Below are 18678 nucleotides of genomic sequence, written 5' to 3' on the forward strand. Positions count from 1 at the left end.
CCCGTCTCTCCAATTCTTTAATAAACAGAAAATACATTTTCCGGTAGGTGTCAAAATCTCAGCCAATCAGGAGAAAGTACCCATTTATCAGCTTCATTTCATAATGTTCCAGTTCCAATTTTGCCTGCTCATTTCTTAGTGTCATCACTTCCAATTTCACTTGTTTAATCTGTATCCTGATTGAGTTCTCTATCCAGATCGGATACAATTGGAAATTAAACTCTAACTGAAACGAAAATGCATTTTCTGTTTCATAAAGAGCTGGAGAGACAAGGAGACTCCTGTTACTGAACAAACACTCTATAGTAATGAGTACTAACACAATATAGAGCTATTTAACACTTATTTTAACCAAAGAAAATCACTTACCCTACCTTTAACACATATACTGCCAATCCCGAGATATCTCGGGACATTAAATCCACCCCGTTACCTGCGTATCCGGAGATATCTCGGGATCGTCTTTTTATGTGGTTTAATAAAGAAAAAAAAATGTTTTGGTACCATCCTTGATTTTTTTTTTTCCCCATGCCGCTTCCGACCCATCCTATGAGAAAATTTCCAACAACCGTTTCCGGTTCGTTTTTTATCCCTGGTTTTGGCTAAAGATCATGGTTTTCACACGGTTTAAAAAACGAATGGTAAGCTCCGGTTGTATTTTCTTTTCTTTGATCGACGAACGGTTATCCTCTTTGTGTTTAAAAACGATCTGATAGCCGATCGGATGCTAAGCTAATCTAAGATGGCCGGTGGGGAAACGTCACAGCCACGTCACAGCCAAACGGATATGACGTTTGTTGCCTCTTTTACCGGCTGATAACACAGAAGAAGAAAAAGGAAAAAAAGTGTAAACATTATGAGGGCTCGTACGTCCGTCGTTGCTGTTTATAAACACCATCCGATCGCGGATTTTAATGGATATAATTTTTTTGTGAACGGTTCAAAAGGCTATAAAACTCAAAAACGCTGGCAGTGGGTGAGTACCTTATGAATAAACTCTGGCAGGGAATGTGTTAAGGAATCGTGAAATGTTATTATACACATTATTGAATACAGAGAAAATGTGGCCTTGTTGAAGACCCTACTGTAGAGTCTTCATCTTGTACAAGAAGCAGAGCACATGCTTTTTACAGGGTACAACTCTTAAGTACTTGTGTTATGTGTGTCTTTTTATGTGGCATGATTTTATTCATTAATAATGCATTGACTGGGTTGGTTGCCATAATGTTTTTTAAGACACCATCTGGTTGGCTCCGAGATAATTAAAACAAGCTTGTTGCTTAATAGAATCCAACATAAAAACGAATTAATGTACCACTCGCCTTTATGGCTTTACTTTTATCTGTCAGCACATTATTAATGTGTCCAACAACGGCATTCGATAAAAGTGCATTACGGCAAGCGTGATAATATCCAAGGGTAATTCATACATACAGGACAACTCGCGTAACCATGGATGCGAGCCACGCACACACACACACACGCACACACACACACACACACACACACACACACACACACTTCCTAAGACGTGGTAGCATTATTTTGTATTTAATGGATTTATTATCTGGCCCTGTGTGTATGTGTCTATGAGTGTGTGTGTATCAGCAGCTAATCTCACATAGTTAATACAATATGGTACTACTTCGTGTGCATGCTGTCAGTATAGGCCAAGGACCACAATTATAGAATAAAAAATTAGTTATGTGACAACTGTGTCTATTTTTGTGAATTAATAAATCGCACAGCAGCAATCATCTCTCCAGGCTATGGGACACAGCATGTGTCCTTCCAGGCTGTGGACTGCAACTAGCCTATCACAAGTTTAAATTAGATTAACATCAAAAGACAATTTTATGAACATGACAACATGGCCCCAAACCCCCCAAATTACCGGCCTTAACCCATTCAATCCGGGAACGCATCTGTGTCATTTTAGATGTCTTTGGCTACAAAAAAATTGCAGATATACAAGCTCATAGTACGGCACAAGTGCCCAGTGGTGGAAAAAGTACTCGAATGTTTTACTTAAGTAAAAGTATCAATACTGCAATGTACTCTGTTACAAGTAAAAGACCGGAGTAAAAGTACAAAGGTATTGGTATCAAAATGTACTTACAGTACCAAAAGTAAAAGTACAAAAAATGTTTGAAAATATCAGATCTACAAGCTCACAACGCGTCGCAATGCGACGCGTTGTGAGCTTGTAGATCTGCTATTTTCAAATAGCCTTGGTATAAAATAGGGCTAAAGTGGTTCATGTATGTTTTATAATGTAATAATTTATATCTGCAAAGTAACTAGTAACTAAAGTTTTCAAATAATTGTAGTGGAGTATCTCAGAGACAATATTTGCCTCTGAGATGTAGTGGAGTAGAAGTAAAAGTACTGAAAACTGGAAATACTCCAGTAAAGTAAAAGTACCTCAAAATTATACTTAAGTACAGTACTTGAGTAAATGTACTTGGTTACTTTCCACCACTGTGCATGTGTGACATCATCATCATGATGGGGTCCGGTTAGTTGGTTGGTTGGTTGTAGTACTCACTCAGACACTGGTTGGCGGAGTCCCCGTTGGCGCGGGCCCACGGCCGGTCCTGGTAGAAGGGGTGGCATTCCTGGCAGTCCACCCCCGCAGTGTGATGCTGGCACACACAGACCAGGTCCCCCCCGCTGCCGTCCCCCTCCACGCACTCACTGCCGTGGCCGTTACACTTACATCTGGAGGGAAACACAGACACATGCTATAACTTCTTTCTTTTTTTGGGTGGTGCAACCGCCCCTATATGTGAGGTTTGGACATCGACATTCGCTGCACTGTGATTGGCCACCATTGTATCGCCCCCACCCATTGTACCCCCCCAACCCTGCGCTGTGATTGGCCACCATTGTACCCCCCTAACGCTGCACCGTGATTGGCCACCATTGTACACTGGTTGACTCTATTCAGGACTGTGATTGGCTAGTGAAACACATGACACATGTGCATAGCCCTATAAATAGGACTATGCACTTAAAAAAAACACATTTATGTTTTTTTTTTTAAGTGAATCACCCACTGTGGACCAAAAATATTACTTTTCTTTAAGTGAACTTCCATCACTGTGATGACCACTGTGACCACACCGCCCACTTCACACTGGGTGTAATTTTTTAAAATAAATTTTGGGGGCTTTTTCTGCCTTTATTGATAAGAACAGTACACTGACTGATGGGGGGGGGGGGGGTGACAAGCAGCAAAGGTTGTCGGGATTGGGAGTCGAACCCGTGACACGCTGTATTGCCAGCCTATACACGAATCCACGGAGCGCTGCCCTGCACGCATCCATTGCTGCGGTGTCAGACTCAAGTCAGCTGCAGACAGTCACTGACTGCTCACGTTACTCTTTTACCTGCTTTTTACTAACTTTTACTAACACTGACTTTACAAAAATGTACAGAAAATCGGGACGAACCACGTCTACGTCAGGTGTGGCACTGAGTGCCGCCCTATGAGCTTGTAGATTTTTAACAAAAATCTTTGCTTCTGGTGGGGGTCCCTGGAACAAAATATTTTGAGATGGGAGAGTCCGGACACAAATGCATGTCATTTTGGGTGGTCCTTGACATGGAAAAAAGTTTGAAAACCAGTGATATTATAGCAACATACGTTTTTAAAAAGAAAGAAAAAAAATCCCTGGGGGGGTCCCTGGAACAAAACCTTTTTCAGATGGGGGTCCGCGGCCAAATACACATCAATATGGGGGTCCTTGACATGAAAAAGGTTTGAGAACCACTGGGATACAGGATGTGAGTTCACATCTAAGGTCCTTACACCCTGAGGGTGTTGTTTTTGTGTGATTAATTCCACTAAAGAAAATATATATATATTCTTTTGAACTTCTGAACTGTAGTCTGTGTCGTGAGTACATTCACACAGAAATACAATATTATGTGACTAGAAAGCGACATATTTTTGGATTCAAAACAAGGTAAATTCTTCCGAGCTTCTGCGTTATGAATAAAGGCAATAAACCTTTGTATGTATGAGGCATCATGCTATATGAAACCATATGAGTTTTGGGGTGAAACGTTCGCCTGTGAGTATTTTCATATTGTTTACTGGTCGTTCCCCTGGTGTGTAAAGACCTTTACACACATATACTGTACTTAAAGAATCTCTCTCACTGTCTTTCTCACACAAACACCTCGGGGTGGTTGTGTCCAGTGGAAACCTTGCATGTCCAAAACCGGTGCTTTCCAGGAAATGAAAATCCATTGGATCCAATTTAGATATTAAGTCACACGTTTTTGTTAATACGTTTCAATTGGTTTACTATTTATAATACCCAAAGACACACTTAACCACTTTCACTAAATAAACCAATTGAAACGTATTAAAAATAGCGGATCTACAAGCTCCCAACACGTCACGATGCGACATTCTTGAATGACGAAGTATATAGGTCATTGATTTACATATAGAGATACAAGGTTTCTTCATCGATAGCGACGTCATACACATATGGGCCCTCATTTATCAACGCAGCGTATAAACCGCCATATATTTTTCCATATATTCGGCCGTACACCAACGTCGAAGTCACATTTATCAAAGGATCCTACACAGCTGATCCGAGCGTACATTTGGTCCCAGCGTTGATAAATGTCACGGCTGAAACCGAGCGTCATTTAAATAACACGCCCTTAAATATTCTCAAAACGCCCCGATTTTACGACATGAAGACGAACCAGAATACGACCAAAGACATGAAAAGCCAATAAGAAATACTTTCCCCCGATCGCTTCGCATCATCTCGCCGCACACGCACACGCCCCTCTCTCTCTCTCTCACACACACACACACACACACACACACACACACACACACACACACACACACACACACACACACACACACACACACACACACACACACACACACACACACACACACACACACACACACACACACACACACACACACACACACACACACACACACACTCCGTACCGTAGCGGTACAATCTAATTGTCACGTAGGCTTGTAGCCTACATGAATGACATATTATGAAACCAATTACATCGCCATGAATGGAATACGTTTGTATATTTATTTATTTACCCCATACCGAGCAGTGCGCGTTCCAAGTTACACTAAAGCAGTCATGTAGTAGGCTATATTCCCCATGAGACTCGGGCGGTCTGCAGACTGCAGTGATCCCGCGCCGCCCACGTTATAAGAGATTGGAGCGTTAACCCAGCCAGGTTGTAGCCTATAACTCCCTATGACATAACTCCATACCATAGGACAAGCTACTGTAAGTTAGTAGACCTCACTGTCCCGACCGCGCGACTCCCGACGCAAAAGCGCTCGTTGTTTTGAAAATAGCAGATCTACAAGCTCACAACGCGTCACGATGCGATGCTGGCTTGTGAGCTTGTAGATTTGCTATTTTCAATGCAGCCAGATCTACAATCTTATCTGAATGACTGCTAAAGCAGTTTGTTTAAATTAATTTATAATGTTATATTTTCACAGGGATTATTTATTAGTGTAGATATACATTTTGGAGTGGATATATGTGTCCAGATGCCTGTCAGACCGTCAGACAATGCTGCTCCGCAGGTCTAGGATGAAATAAACGGGTGCAGCCAACGTCAACAACTGGTCTCGACCAGACGTGAGATCTCAGCGTACCGTAGGATAAAGCCCACGTCAGGATATATTGATAAATGCCGAAAATTGCGGTGAAAACGCCGTACGCCCATTATTTGGGCTGCACCGCATTGATAAATGAGGGCCATGGTACCTATATCGTCTCTTTTGGGTGGAAACCTCATTATGTCCAAAATTATTACTTTTCAGGATTCAAATTCACACAAAAGGATCAAAAGTAGCAGATCTACAAGCTCGAAACCGCTATGCGGTTTCGAGCTTGTAGATCTGCTACTTTTGATCCTTTTGTGTGATGCTGTAGTATGATCAAGTAGGGTGTTAATTTACGAAAAAACAAAACAAGTTAGAATATGGAGATTTCTGCCTGACAACATAACACACACACACACACACACACACACACACACACACACACACACACACACACACACACACACACACACACACACACACACACACACACACACACACACACACACACACACACACACACAGGAAATTGAACAGAGAGAGAGGAGAGAGTGAGAAGGTATTTGGAGTGTGAGGAGCTGTCACTTTCCATTACGTTTCCCTGGCATAAACATAGCCTGAGATCAGGCACAGTGTTTATCCCTTCAGTGACTCCACAAGTCTCTACTCCACTGTGTGTGTGTGTGTGTGTGTGTGTGTGTGTGTGTGTGTGTGTGTGTGTGTGTGTGTGTGTGTGTGTGTGTGTGTGTGTGTGTGTGTGTGTGTGTGTGTGTGTGTGTGTGTGTGTGTGTGTGTGTGTGTGTACAACTCTTTATACGCACCAGCTGTCCCTGAATGTAAAGAGCTGCAAACACTTGTGTGTTGTGAGAGAGAGAGCGTGTGTGCGTGTGCGCACATTCTGAAAATGCCAAGATATGACAAAAGAATAAATGTATGTACTGTATGTGCCAGCGCCAACATCCACTCAGTTAAAATCAGTTAAAAAAAAACCTTGGTGTGACCTTTGACAGTAACTTCAGATTCCACAAACACATTAGTTTTGTGGGTTCAAACCAGCTTCTTTCAACTCTGGCTTCTGGCAAGGATAAAGGCTCATCTCCCCCCCCCCCCCCCCCCTCCCCCCCCTCCCCCCCCTCCCCAACCTAGAGAGGGTAATCTCCACGCCTTTATAACCTCGAGGCTCTATTTTTCCTGGCAACTCCCTTTATATAGACATTGACCAGTTGTTGCTCTTATTAGGCGTCTGCAGCTCGCTGCCGCTCGCCTCCTCACTGGCACAAAAAAAAGAAAAAAACGTGACTGCATCACTTCGGTCCTATAGCTTATAACTCCACTGGCTCCCCGTCCGTTTTAGAATCGATTATAAGATCTTACCGTTTGTTTTTAAAGCCCAAAATGGGCTGCCCCTCCTCTTATTCTATCAGAGCTCATAGAGCCGTACATCCCTGCCAGAGCCCTGAGCACTGGCGTGCACAGACATTTTGAGGGGCAGGTGCTCAAGTAAATTATACTTTTTTTTGTTTACTTGGTCTGCTCTTTTTTCCCTCTACACCTATAGCTCTTTGCCAAAAATAGCCGATCTACAAGCTCACAACGCCTCGCAGCGCGAGGCGTTGTGGGCTTGTAGATCTGCTATTTTTGGCTAAAGTTCTCCTCAGAAAAGGGATGCTAGGGTTCAAGTGGTTATGGTAAAAAGAAAAATCATATCACATAAAGATTTGGCAGACCCCCTGTAGTAACTCTGAGGACCCCCTAGGGGTCCCGGACGCCCTGTTGAAGACCCCTGCTGTAAACTGAAAAAAGAAACGTTTTTTTTCTTTTTTTCAAAAGGGCACTTCTGGTCAAGAGGGCAAAGGGCAGGTGCCTGGTCAGCTGATCAGTCACTCTTGATCGTTCCCCAAAACCAGTTGTAAGACCAGAGGTGACCGGGCCTTTGTGTGGCACCGAGTGCCGCACTATGAGCTTATAGATCTGCTATTTTTGAAAAATCTTGAAAATGTGTCCAAATCTTTGAATATATATATATTTTAAGCGAACATTTGTAACTCAAATCTTTGCTTCATGGGGGGGGGGGGGGGTCCCTGGAACAAAACATTTTGAGATGGGGGTCCGCGGCCAAATACATTATCTAAAAACGCTTTCTAAATCCTAACAGTATGTTGCTATATCAGTGGTGCTCCAACTTTTACATGTCAAGGACCCTCAAAATTATATGCATGTGGCCGCGGACCCCCGTCTCAAAATACGCTGTTCCAGGGAACCCCAGAAGCACAGATCGCAGTTAAAAATGTTTGCTTTAAAACAGGGGTCTTCAACAGGGGGTCCGGGACCCCTAGGGGGTCCTCAAGGTTACTACAGGGGGTCCGCCAAATCTTTGTGTGATATGATTTTTTTTCCCTTAACCACTTGAACCCTGGCATCCCTTTTCTGAGGAGAACTTTAGCCAAAAATAGCAGATCTACAAGCTCACAACGCCTCGCGCTGAGAGGCGTTGTGAGCTTGTAGATCGGCTATTTTTGGCAAAGAGGTATAGGTGTAGAGGGAAAAAAGAGCAGACCAAGTAAACAACAAAAAAAAAGTAATCTGAAACACAATTTTATACAATATAGAGGGGGTCCCTGCTTCATCTCTCGCTAAGCTAGGGGGTCCTTGGCCTGAAAACGTTGAAGACCCATGCTTTAAAACATACATATATATATATATACGCTCAAAGATTAGCACACATTTTCCACAATCTTTCCAAAAATAGCAGATGTACTGTACAAGCTCACAGTGTGGCACTCGGTGCTGCGCTATGAGCTTGTATATCTGGTATTCTTGACTATCCAGAGTATAAAATAATGATTAAAGTGGTTACACAGATGCGTTCCCGGTTTTAATGGGTCTTAAAAGTCTTTGTTGAAGACAATTTTTTTCACTGTGGCCTTTGACACCGTTTGATTTGTGTACATTGCATAACTCTGTAATGTATTTAGCCCAATTCCTGTCTGTAATGTATTACTTGTTAAACCTCTTTTTGTCTTCTTGTCAGGATCTGTTTTTCTTTGTGAGTCTTGTTCTTTGTTCTGACCTTGTAGCGCAGCACTATACTTATTTCTAACACATAGTTCAATTTACCGTGACAGTACTGTATTCTATTTTCACAGCTACCATGTACTGTGTGATTTTTATACCCAATGCTGTGATTTTCATACATTTATCCGTGACACTTTAACCATGCACTATGAAAGCTGTGATATTATATACAGTACGTACCTGCAGGCTATTTTTATATGCTGGATATTTTTCCACCTGCTGCACACATAGATCATTTCTGTCTTTCACATAGCACCGTCTATCCATTTAGATTTTCTCTCAATCACGCGGCTTATGTCTAATATTGGACTTTTTGTATGATTTGATTTGACTGTGCCTTCCTTCCTGTTATTGAACCGTTCTGTGTTGTGGTCTTTTCCTCTCCATTTCCTCTTCCCTATTCCAACTCTTTCTGTAAGTGCGACATTTTAGAGCTGACACAAAACAAAACAAAAATCATTTCTCTCCCTTATTTTACACAGGTGATCGTAGTGATGCAACAAGTACGATTCGATTCTGATTCGGAGATACTGAAAGTCACCGTTTCTTTCTTGTGATGCTGTATAAACTTCTTTTGCTGGGGACCCCCTGGACAATTTTATTGTTTTTCTTTACGATTTCAAAAGTGCAAAACATTGTTCTGTTTGTATTAACACATTAAGACCTGAATGAAGTCACTTTTTCATTTGAGCTACAAAGCATTATTTTACACTGTGGCTATTCAAAAATAGCAGATATACAAGCTGCCGCGCTACGAGCTTGTAGATCTGCTATGTTTGAAAAATCGTGAACATTTGTGCAAAACTTTGAATATATATGTTTTTAAACCCAACATTTTTAACTCAAATCTTTGCTTCTGGGGGGGTCCCTGGAACAAAATATTTTGAGATGGGGGTCCGCAGCCAAACACATAATTCTGGGGGTCCTTGACATGAAAAAGACTGAGCACCACTGATATAGAAACATACGTTTTTCAGAAAACTGTTGGGATTTAGGAGACATGTAGAATCGGCTTCAGGCCTCAATGGGTTAATATATTAGAAATAAACATGACTAAACTAAATGTCTTAGTGTAGTAGCAGCACACTGGGAGCGGAGGTATACGCCTGGATCCGTGTTCCTGTTTACTGTCTGTGTTGTGGAGTCATACTCGAGTCGAAGGAGGACGGGGACTTGTCACTGAGAGGCAGGTTCTGTCACAATTATCCAGCTCTCCCGGAACTCCAGATGTAATGTGTGCCTGATGCCTGCAGCTCAGTTCTTTCTGGTGTCAATGAGGTGACAACAACAACAACAACAACAACAACAACACCAATGTCTGTCTGGATCAGTCCTTCTCAAGGAACCCATAGACCCCTTAACAGACGACGTCACACTGATAAGAACCAGTATGCGTGCAACCAGTATGCGCGCAATGAAACCCATTCTATCAGGTCTCGCTAGGACGCGCCTCACTAGCCAACACACAAGAGGGGGTTGGGGTGTGCTGAAACCAGCGCACCCCGAAACAACAGGTTGGGAATTGATTGCGTGAAACAATCACCTGTGCGTCCAGTCTCAATGTTGGTAAACAAATAATTGGTCTATAATAAGACCTGTAAGGGGTCCTTTTGGAACCGTCTCAAATAACCACGACAGTCCCCCTGGACCCCACTTTTAGAAGCACTCGTCCGGTTGATATATCGACTGTTTTTTTTTACAACATCGGTATCTGCAACCGCAGTGACCGAAAACTTCTAACCACTTTCAACTTGGCGTCCCCAATTTTGGACGAATAAACGAAATGTGTCCGAAATAGCTGATCTACAAGCTTATAACACATCACAATAGAGCACCGAAGTCTGACGTAATTTAATTTGTGATACCTGGTTTGCGGTTTTCCACCCCCGTTCTGAAACCATAGACGTATTTAATATCGCGTCAAATAAGAACTGTGTTCCAAAAATAAACAAATGACCCCGGCGGTTTGACTCTTATGGATATGAAGCATCAACTGACGGTGAGAAAACGATAATGTTACTTCCAAATTAGTTATATTTTCGCCAGTAACAGACTGTATCAAATATAAGTGACTGACTATCATAAACGATACAGACTCTCCTCCCTGACAATATCGCCAAGACAGTTTGTTTATTTTTGGACCAAAATTCTTATTTGAGACGATTCTATGATGACCCAATGTTATTCTCCATAGAGAAATTACTTTACGAACCTGGGGATGAACGAGTGACGTCAGGACTTCTGTACTCTATTGTGAGCTTGCCAAATGCCTACTGCTTTTTCTTTTGCATTTTTGTATAGGGCTTAAAGGTAGGGTAAGTGATATTTTTTGGTTAAAACAAAAAGTATTTAGTTAAAAGGTTAAAATACTATATTCTGATAATAATCATTGCTATAGAGTGTTTTTTCAGTAACAGGAGTCTCCCCGTCTCTCCAGCTCTTTAATAAACAGAAAATAAATTTTTCGGTAGGTGTCAAAATCTCAGCCAATCAGGATAAAGTACCCATTTTTAAGCTTAATTTGTATAGTGTTCCAGTTCCAATTTTGCCTGCTCATTTCTTAGTGTCATCACTTCCAATTTCACTTGTTTAATCTATATCCTGATTGAGTTCTCTATCCTGATTGGATCAAATTGGAAATGAAACTGAAACGAAAATGCATATTCTGTTTAATAAAGAGGTGGAGAGACAAGGAGACTCCTGTTACTGAACAAACACTCTATAGCAATGAGTACTATCAGAATATAGAGCTATTTAACACTTATTTTAACCAAAGCAAATCACTTACCCTACCTTTAACTCTTAGACTGCCAGAGTTTCTCTAGAACAGTCTGTAGCCTCTGCCAGTCTTTTCTAAGCTAGTACTTAGAGAAAAAAAAATCAAAAAGTGATTTGAGTCCCTCTTTATAGGTGTTTTCTTTCGCTTATAAGAACAAATAAATAATAATAAAAACAACAAAATATTGGTCAAGACATCAGTAATCAGTGGTCTAGGACTCTCCAAAAATGGGATCGGCATCGGACCCAAAACTCAGGAAATGGTCAAGGTCTAACCCATTCAATCGGGGAAAGTATACTGTGTCATTTTAGCGTTCAAAAATAGAAGATCTACAAGCTCACAGCGCTTCGTGCCGTGCTGTGAACTTGTATTTCTGCATTTTTTTTACATTAATGGGCTAACAACAATGTAAGAGCTCCACTCCTCCTTCACCTATTATCCCTCCAGCTACTGTAGGAGAGAGACTGTAATAATAAAGTACACCTGAACTCACTCACCGGCTAATAAACAGACACTAAATATGGCCCGAGAAAATCAATACGGGATTATTCACTGAGGAGGCTGAGGAGATGTGCAGGCCAGTGAATGTGTCCTTCAGTTTGTGATGAGAAAAATATTGGAGGTTGTTTATGTTAAGTGGGAACAAAAAACACATTGCACAACCAGCTCAGAGGCCGTGTGTGTCCCAGAGCCACTGAGGTAGAAAGAAAATGTGTCTATGAGTGCATAGAAACACTATATGGTGTAACTTCATCCACATCCATTATAGATAGATTGAATAGAATAGTCTCCACTCCTTGAGGTGTTTTTTTGTCACTGTATATATATTTTTTTGGGCGGTGTAACCGCCCCTATATGTGAGGTTTGGACATCGACATTCGCTGCACTGTGATTGGCCAGAATTGTCCCCCCTAACCCTGCACCGTGATTGGCCACCATTGTACACCCCTAACCCCTACACATTCAATGCAAATCTATTCCTTTCTTTAAGTGAGCTTCCATCACTGTGATGACCACTAGCTGTAATATGATTGGCTGACTTAGGCGGCTGCAGTTATGAAAAAAAAGCACCTCACCCAAAACAAATTGCAACAAAACGTTTTTCAACTGTTTCTTGCAGCATTAGGTGTCCTTAATAACATGCTAAAAGTTTACCAAAGTTTGAGCACTGGAAAGGTGTTATTTTCAAGATGGCGTCCAAGATGGCAAAAAAATCTTTAAAATAACCTAACTCCTTCATTATTTATCCTAGACAAGTACTTTTTGTGTCTTACCCTATGTTTTGGGGGCCTAGCAATCCAGTGGAATTGTCCAAATTGCAGAGATACAATTAGATAATTGTGAAATACAATATTGTGTTTGTGACTCTATTAAAACCCTCTGAAATGGTCACCCGTTTCAAGTTAACTAAACTAATTATGCAATAAACTAGTTATATATATTTTTTTACTGGAACAAGGCTTCAAGATATCCTTAAAACACAAGTCACAATTTTCATTTTTGTAAATTTTGTCATTCAGAAGGTGCATGGCAGAGAAAGAGAATATTGTCAGTTGATATAGTATTGCATGCAATATTGAAAGGGTTTGGATATATAGCTCTGTGGATCAAATGTGAATCAAAGTGTCATCTTGTAGACACAAGATTTTGAAAAACAATAAATTGATTTTTGAAGAACTTTTTGAAAGTCCAGGGCACACTGGGGGAGTGGTCGCTAAGACTCGTAAACACTGTATAAAAAAATGTCAAAATAGATAAGATACATCTACGATAGTCTTGATATAAGGCTAGTCCAGGGGGTGTGTACTTGTACATGACGCTGCTTCATGCTACGGAAACAGGCGATGCATGAGCTCCTGACCTATGGGCTCACATGGGCTCAGGAACCGCTGGTTCCCAAAGGCTACTTTAATCATTTATATCAGAATACTGCAATAATACCAGATTATTCAGTGTCTGAGGAGATGATGATGTGCAGGCTGCATGAATACGTCCTTCGGTTTGTGATGAGAAAGACAAATATTGGAGGTTGTTGATGCTAAACACTGCATGACATTTTTAGATTTGAGCTAAAAAGCATTATCTTTGGCTATTCAAAAATAGCAGATCTACAAGCTCATAGCGTGGCACCGAATAGCAGATCTACAAGCTCATAGCGCGGCACCGAGTGCCGCGCTATGAGTTTGTAGATCTGCTATTTTTGAAAAATCTTGAAAATGTGTGCAAATCTTTGAATATTTATTATTTTAAAGCAAACATTTTTTTATCTAAAATCTTTGCTTCTGGGGGTCCCTTGGAACAAAATATTTTGAGATGGGGGGTCCGCGGCCAAATACACATCATTTCGGGGGTCCCTTGACATGAAAAAGTTTGAGCACCACTGACATAGAAACATACGTTTTGCAGAATACTGTTGGGATTTAGAAGACATTTCTAGGAATCGGCTCCATGCAGGTCTTAATGGGTTAATGTGTGGATCATGGATCAATGCGACCACAATTGCAGCATATCCATTCTTTCACTTCTCAGTGGGTTAACCCATTAAGACCCCAGGCCGATTCTACAAATGTCTTCTAAAATCCTAACAGTTTTCTGAAAAAAAAAAACGTACGTTGCTATTCCAGTGGTTCTCAAACTTGTTCATATCAAGGATCCCCAAAATGATATGTATTTGGCCGCGGCCGGACCCCCATCTGAAATTATCTTGTTCCAGGGACCCCCAGAAGCAAAGATTTGAGTTCAAAGTGTTTGCTTTAAAAAAACAAATATATTCATAGATCTGCACACACATTTTCAAGATTCTTCAAAAATCACAGTATAGAGCTTGTATATCTGCTATTTTTGAATAGCCAAAGTAAGATTTTTTTATACAATGTATACATTTGAAAACTTGTGAAATGGGACATTCTGCATAATGAGCATTTTTACTTTTGGTACTTTTAAGTATAATTTGATGCCAACACTACTTTTACGTCAGTAAAACAATGCGAGTACTTCTCCCACATTTAGGTTCCATGTGTCTCTATGCTTCTGTCTGCTCTGACAGCGTGATTCCTCTGCAGCAACCTTTGTGAGACCTATAGTATAGTACATGACATCTATCTGCAGCTATTTTAGCCCCATGTGTACTGTATATATCTGTTACTATATATGCTTCTATAACTGCCTCATTCCATTGCCATTTCTTCTAACCATGCACCCAATGCATGTATGCACTAGGCACACTCTATATCAGAGGTTCACAAACTTTTTTGCTCAAGGCCCAAACAAATATATAAATTTGACGTTTGCCCGGGACCCAAACTAGTGAAAATAGCAGATCTACAAGCTCACATTATTTTTCTCATTTTATTTATGAAATACTTTTGAAAAATGTTTTTAATTGATAAAAAGTTGGGATTTTTTAAATCTTTTGAAATATAGATAGATAGATAGATAGATAGATAGATAGATAGATAGATAGATAGATAGATAGATAGATAGATAGATAGATAGATAGATAGATAGATATTCTTTTTAGATGTAGGAAACGGGCGACCCATAAAAATTGGTCCATGACCCAAAGATGGGTCCCAACCCACTGTTTGGGAAACAGTGCTCTATATATCTGACCTGTACTTGAATATGTATATAAAATCCACTCTGCTCATACCAGGAATATTTGAATATCTGATCGGTTTCCCCCCCATCTCCACTCTTTTCCACCTGTCCTGAAAACTACAAAATGACGGGAGCTTGTACGAGAGGAAAAAAAATAAAAAATTCCACCCACTGACTTTGGCACACCTGTATAACCCCGCGATCAGGGTTGCCAGATCTGCTTATTATAATTTCCCAGCAAGATTTTATTTGGAAAATAGCCGATCTACAAGCTCACAACGCGTCGCATCGCGACGCGTTGTGAGCTTGTAGATCTGCTATTTTCAAATAGCTGATGTATATGTTAAAGTGCTCACATGGCCCATATAGTCGCTTCTTTTGGGCTGGTTGTCCTAGACCTGGTTGCTTGTTTCTCTCACAGAATCTGGCAACACTGCTCGCTGTGATGTGACCATAAAAGGCTGTGAAGTTGAAGTCGACAGCTGCCTGAGGGCATAGGATCGGACCGTAACTATACGTTACCACTAGTGACACTAGGCAGGCAGTCGCCAGGGGGATAGTGGTACGGAAGCTGTCGGCTACGAGGCTATACCACGCTGTCATGCACCCCCCCGACCCCCCCCCCCCCCCCCAGGTGTTGTGACATTGGCGGTCATTTGTCACGTCGCCGGCCGCTGATCGTGAGTGTTTATGACAGGTTGTGTCAGATCAAGTTTGAACTCTTTATGAAGGCTCCATCTCAACTGTACTTAACCCATTTAAGACCGGGAACGCATAATCTGTGTGTCATTTTAAGATTTATTTGGCTATTCAAAAATAGCAGATCTACAAGCTCATAGCGCGGCACCGAGTGCCGCGCTATGAGCTTGTAGATCTGCTATTTATTTTTGTTAAAAGTTTTGCAAATCTTTGAATATCTACATATTTTTAAAGCGAACATTTGTAACTCAAATCTTTGCTTCTGGGGATTCTACAAATGTCTTCTAAATCCTAACAGTTTTTTTTTCAATAACTTATGTTGCTATAATCAGTGGTTCTCAAACTTTTTCATGTCAAGGACCCCCAGAATTATACGTATTTGGCCGCGAACCCCCCCATCTCAAAATATGTTGTTATTTTTTTTCAAAAAAATAGCAGCTCATAGTGAGTGCCACGCTATGAGCTTGTAGATCTGCTATTTTATTCAATAGCCCAAAGAAATCTAAAAAAAATGACACAGGTGCTTTCCCGGTCTGAATGGATTAATCATCCACTTATTTCTGCCATGCCAAAGTGCGTCCCGGTGCTTGGCACCATGTCCTCTCTGATTACTGTGAGGAATAAAAAATAAAAAACTAACTCAGGGAAACTGCAGGGGAGAGAGAGAGAGCAGGATTATGGTCGCTGTATGAGGTGGAAACCTTGTATGTCCAAAATATAGTTACTTTTCAGGGAACGGGAATAAAAACCTAGTGTTTCCAATGGGTCCAATCAATGGAAGTTGTTATTTAGTCCAGTGGTTCTCAAACTTTTTCATGTCAAGGACCCCAAAATTGACACTTATTAGCCCACGGACCCCCATTTGAAAATATATGCCAGGGACCCCCATAAGAGAAGATTTTGTTATGGTTCTAGCAGTGATTCTCAACCATTTTAATTTCAAGGACCCCCAGTTTAACATGCACTTAGGCTACGGACCCCCTTTTAATGGCATTTATACCTCTGGGACCCCAATTTATATAGTAAAATCAATGTTAATTTAACTCTGAGAGTGTACAAATGGAACCAAATGGACCCGTTAGGGTCCATTTGGTTCCATTTGTACACTCTCAGAGTTACAGACCCATAAGGGTCCATTTGGTTCCTATCTATCCATCATTTAGCTGGGGACCCCCTGGAACTCCCTCAAGGACCCCTGGGGGTCCCCGGACCCCACTTTGAGAACCAATGATTAGTCACTGTAAGCTCATGTTGGTACTACTTCTCATTGGTTAAACATTTATAAAAACCCACAGACAGACTACAACACTTCCAAAATAGCAAGAAGAAAATGCCGATCTACAAGCTCACGACGCATCACATCGCGACGCATTGTGAGCTTGTAGATTGGCTATTTTTGCTACTTTTGTACGATGAAGTATGGCATTAATTTACAAAAAAAAAAAAACACATAAAAAAGGTTGAATTACTGCACAGAGAATGGGAGACAGGAGGTTTCCTGTTCCGACAGCAGTGTGTGTACAGTAATGCTGGTGAATTGACTGTGCTGACGGTACCTTGGCAGCAGACACACAGCGTGTTTTTATCAGTCCACACAATCTGCTGTCCAGGATGAAAGCTCTGGATTTTGAAGTGGGCTGTCTGTTATGTAAACAGGAGAGGAAGTCTGTCTCTGGCTGTCTCTGTATGCGAGCGTGTGCACGCGCACGTGTGTGTGTGTGTGTGCGTGTGTGTGTGTGTGCACGCCCAAGTGTCTGTTTGCCCTCTGCATGCAGCTATTCCAACAATATCGTCTCTGTCGGGGTGGAAATCTCATAATGTCCAAAACTGTTACTTTTCAGGATTCAAATTTCAAAAGCCTCAAAAGTAGCAGATCTACAAGCTCGAAACGCGTCGCTTCGCGCCGCGTTTCGAGCTTGTAGATCTGCTACTTTTGATGCTTTCGTGTGATCAAGTAGGGCCGTTAATTTAGGAGAAAAAACACAAAAAGTTAGAATATGGAGATAAGAGTTTTTCTGCCTCGACAGCAGCAACGATATTCTCTCTCAGGACAGACTACAGTGAGGAAGCTGTGGGGGCGAAATCAAGCGTTGCGTCACACGTTTGATGTGACAGCTGAGCTAGCTCTCTCGCTTTGACGCGTCGCTGTTTGCAGCGTTTCCTGGTGATAATCGCCCTGCCCCCTGGAACGCTGTTCTCACTCCCAACGAGAAATATTAGGCTGACGCGGCCGCTAAAAAAACATTTAAAACAATTAAAGGTAGGGTAAGTGATTTTCTTTGGTTAAAATAAGTGTTAAATAGCTCTATATTGTGATAGTACTCATTGCTATAGAGTGTTTGTTCAGTAAAAGGAGTCTCCTTGTCTCTCCAGCTCTTTATTAAACAGAAAATGCATTTTCGTTTCAGTTTCATTTCCAATTGTATCCAATCAGGATAGAGAACTCAATCAGGATATAGATTAAACAAGTGAAATTGGAAGTGATGACACTAAGAAATGAGCAGGCAAAATTGGAACTGGAACACTATAAAAATGAAGCTTAAAAATGGGTACTTTCTCCTGATTGGCTGAGATTTTGACACCTACCGGAAAATGTATTTTCTGTTTATTAAAGAGCAGGAGAGACGGGGAGACTCCTGTAACTGAACAAACACTCTATAGGAATGATTACTATCAGAATATAGTGCTTTAACCTTTTAACAAAATACTTTTTGTTTTAACCCAAAAATATCACTTACCCTACCTTTAAGACCTGAGGCCGATTCTATAAAATGTCTGTTTTTAGAATGTCTTCTAAAAACTGTTTTTTTGAAATGTCAAGTGTTTCTCAAACTTTATCATGTCAAGGTCCCCAAAATGTATACGTATTTGGCCAAGGACCCCCATCTCAAAATAT

At 41.1% G+C, this 18678-nt stretch overlaps 1 protein-coding gene across 2 annotated transcripts in view; it reads right to left on the reverse strand.

Moving 5' to 3' along the window:
- The window catches only part of lamc3 (laminin, gamma 3), a gene marked incomplete at its 3' end in the record, with an annotated part of 244086 nt that overhangs the window by 169229 nt on the left and 56179 nt on the right, over positions 1–18678 (reverse strand). For both annotated transcript variants that reach the window (XM_084046138.1, XM_084046137.1), the window contains exon 4: positions 2549–2721. In XM_084046138.1, coding sequence (XP_083902264.1) covers positions 2549–2721 — 173 coding nt within the window. The remainder of the gene's footprint in view (positions 1–2548; positions 2722–18678) is intronic.

Source organism: Gymnoscopelus microlampas, assembly GCF_963454915.1.
Source record: "Gymnoscopelus microlampas genome assembly, chromosome: 21".
NCBI lineage: Eukaryota > Metazoa > Chordata > Actinopteri > Myctophiformes > Myctophidae > Gymnoscopelus > Gymnoscopelus microlampas.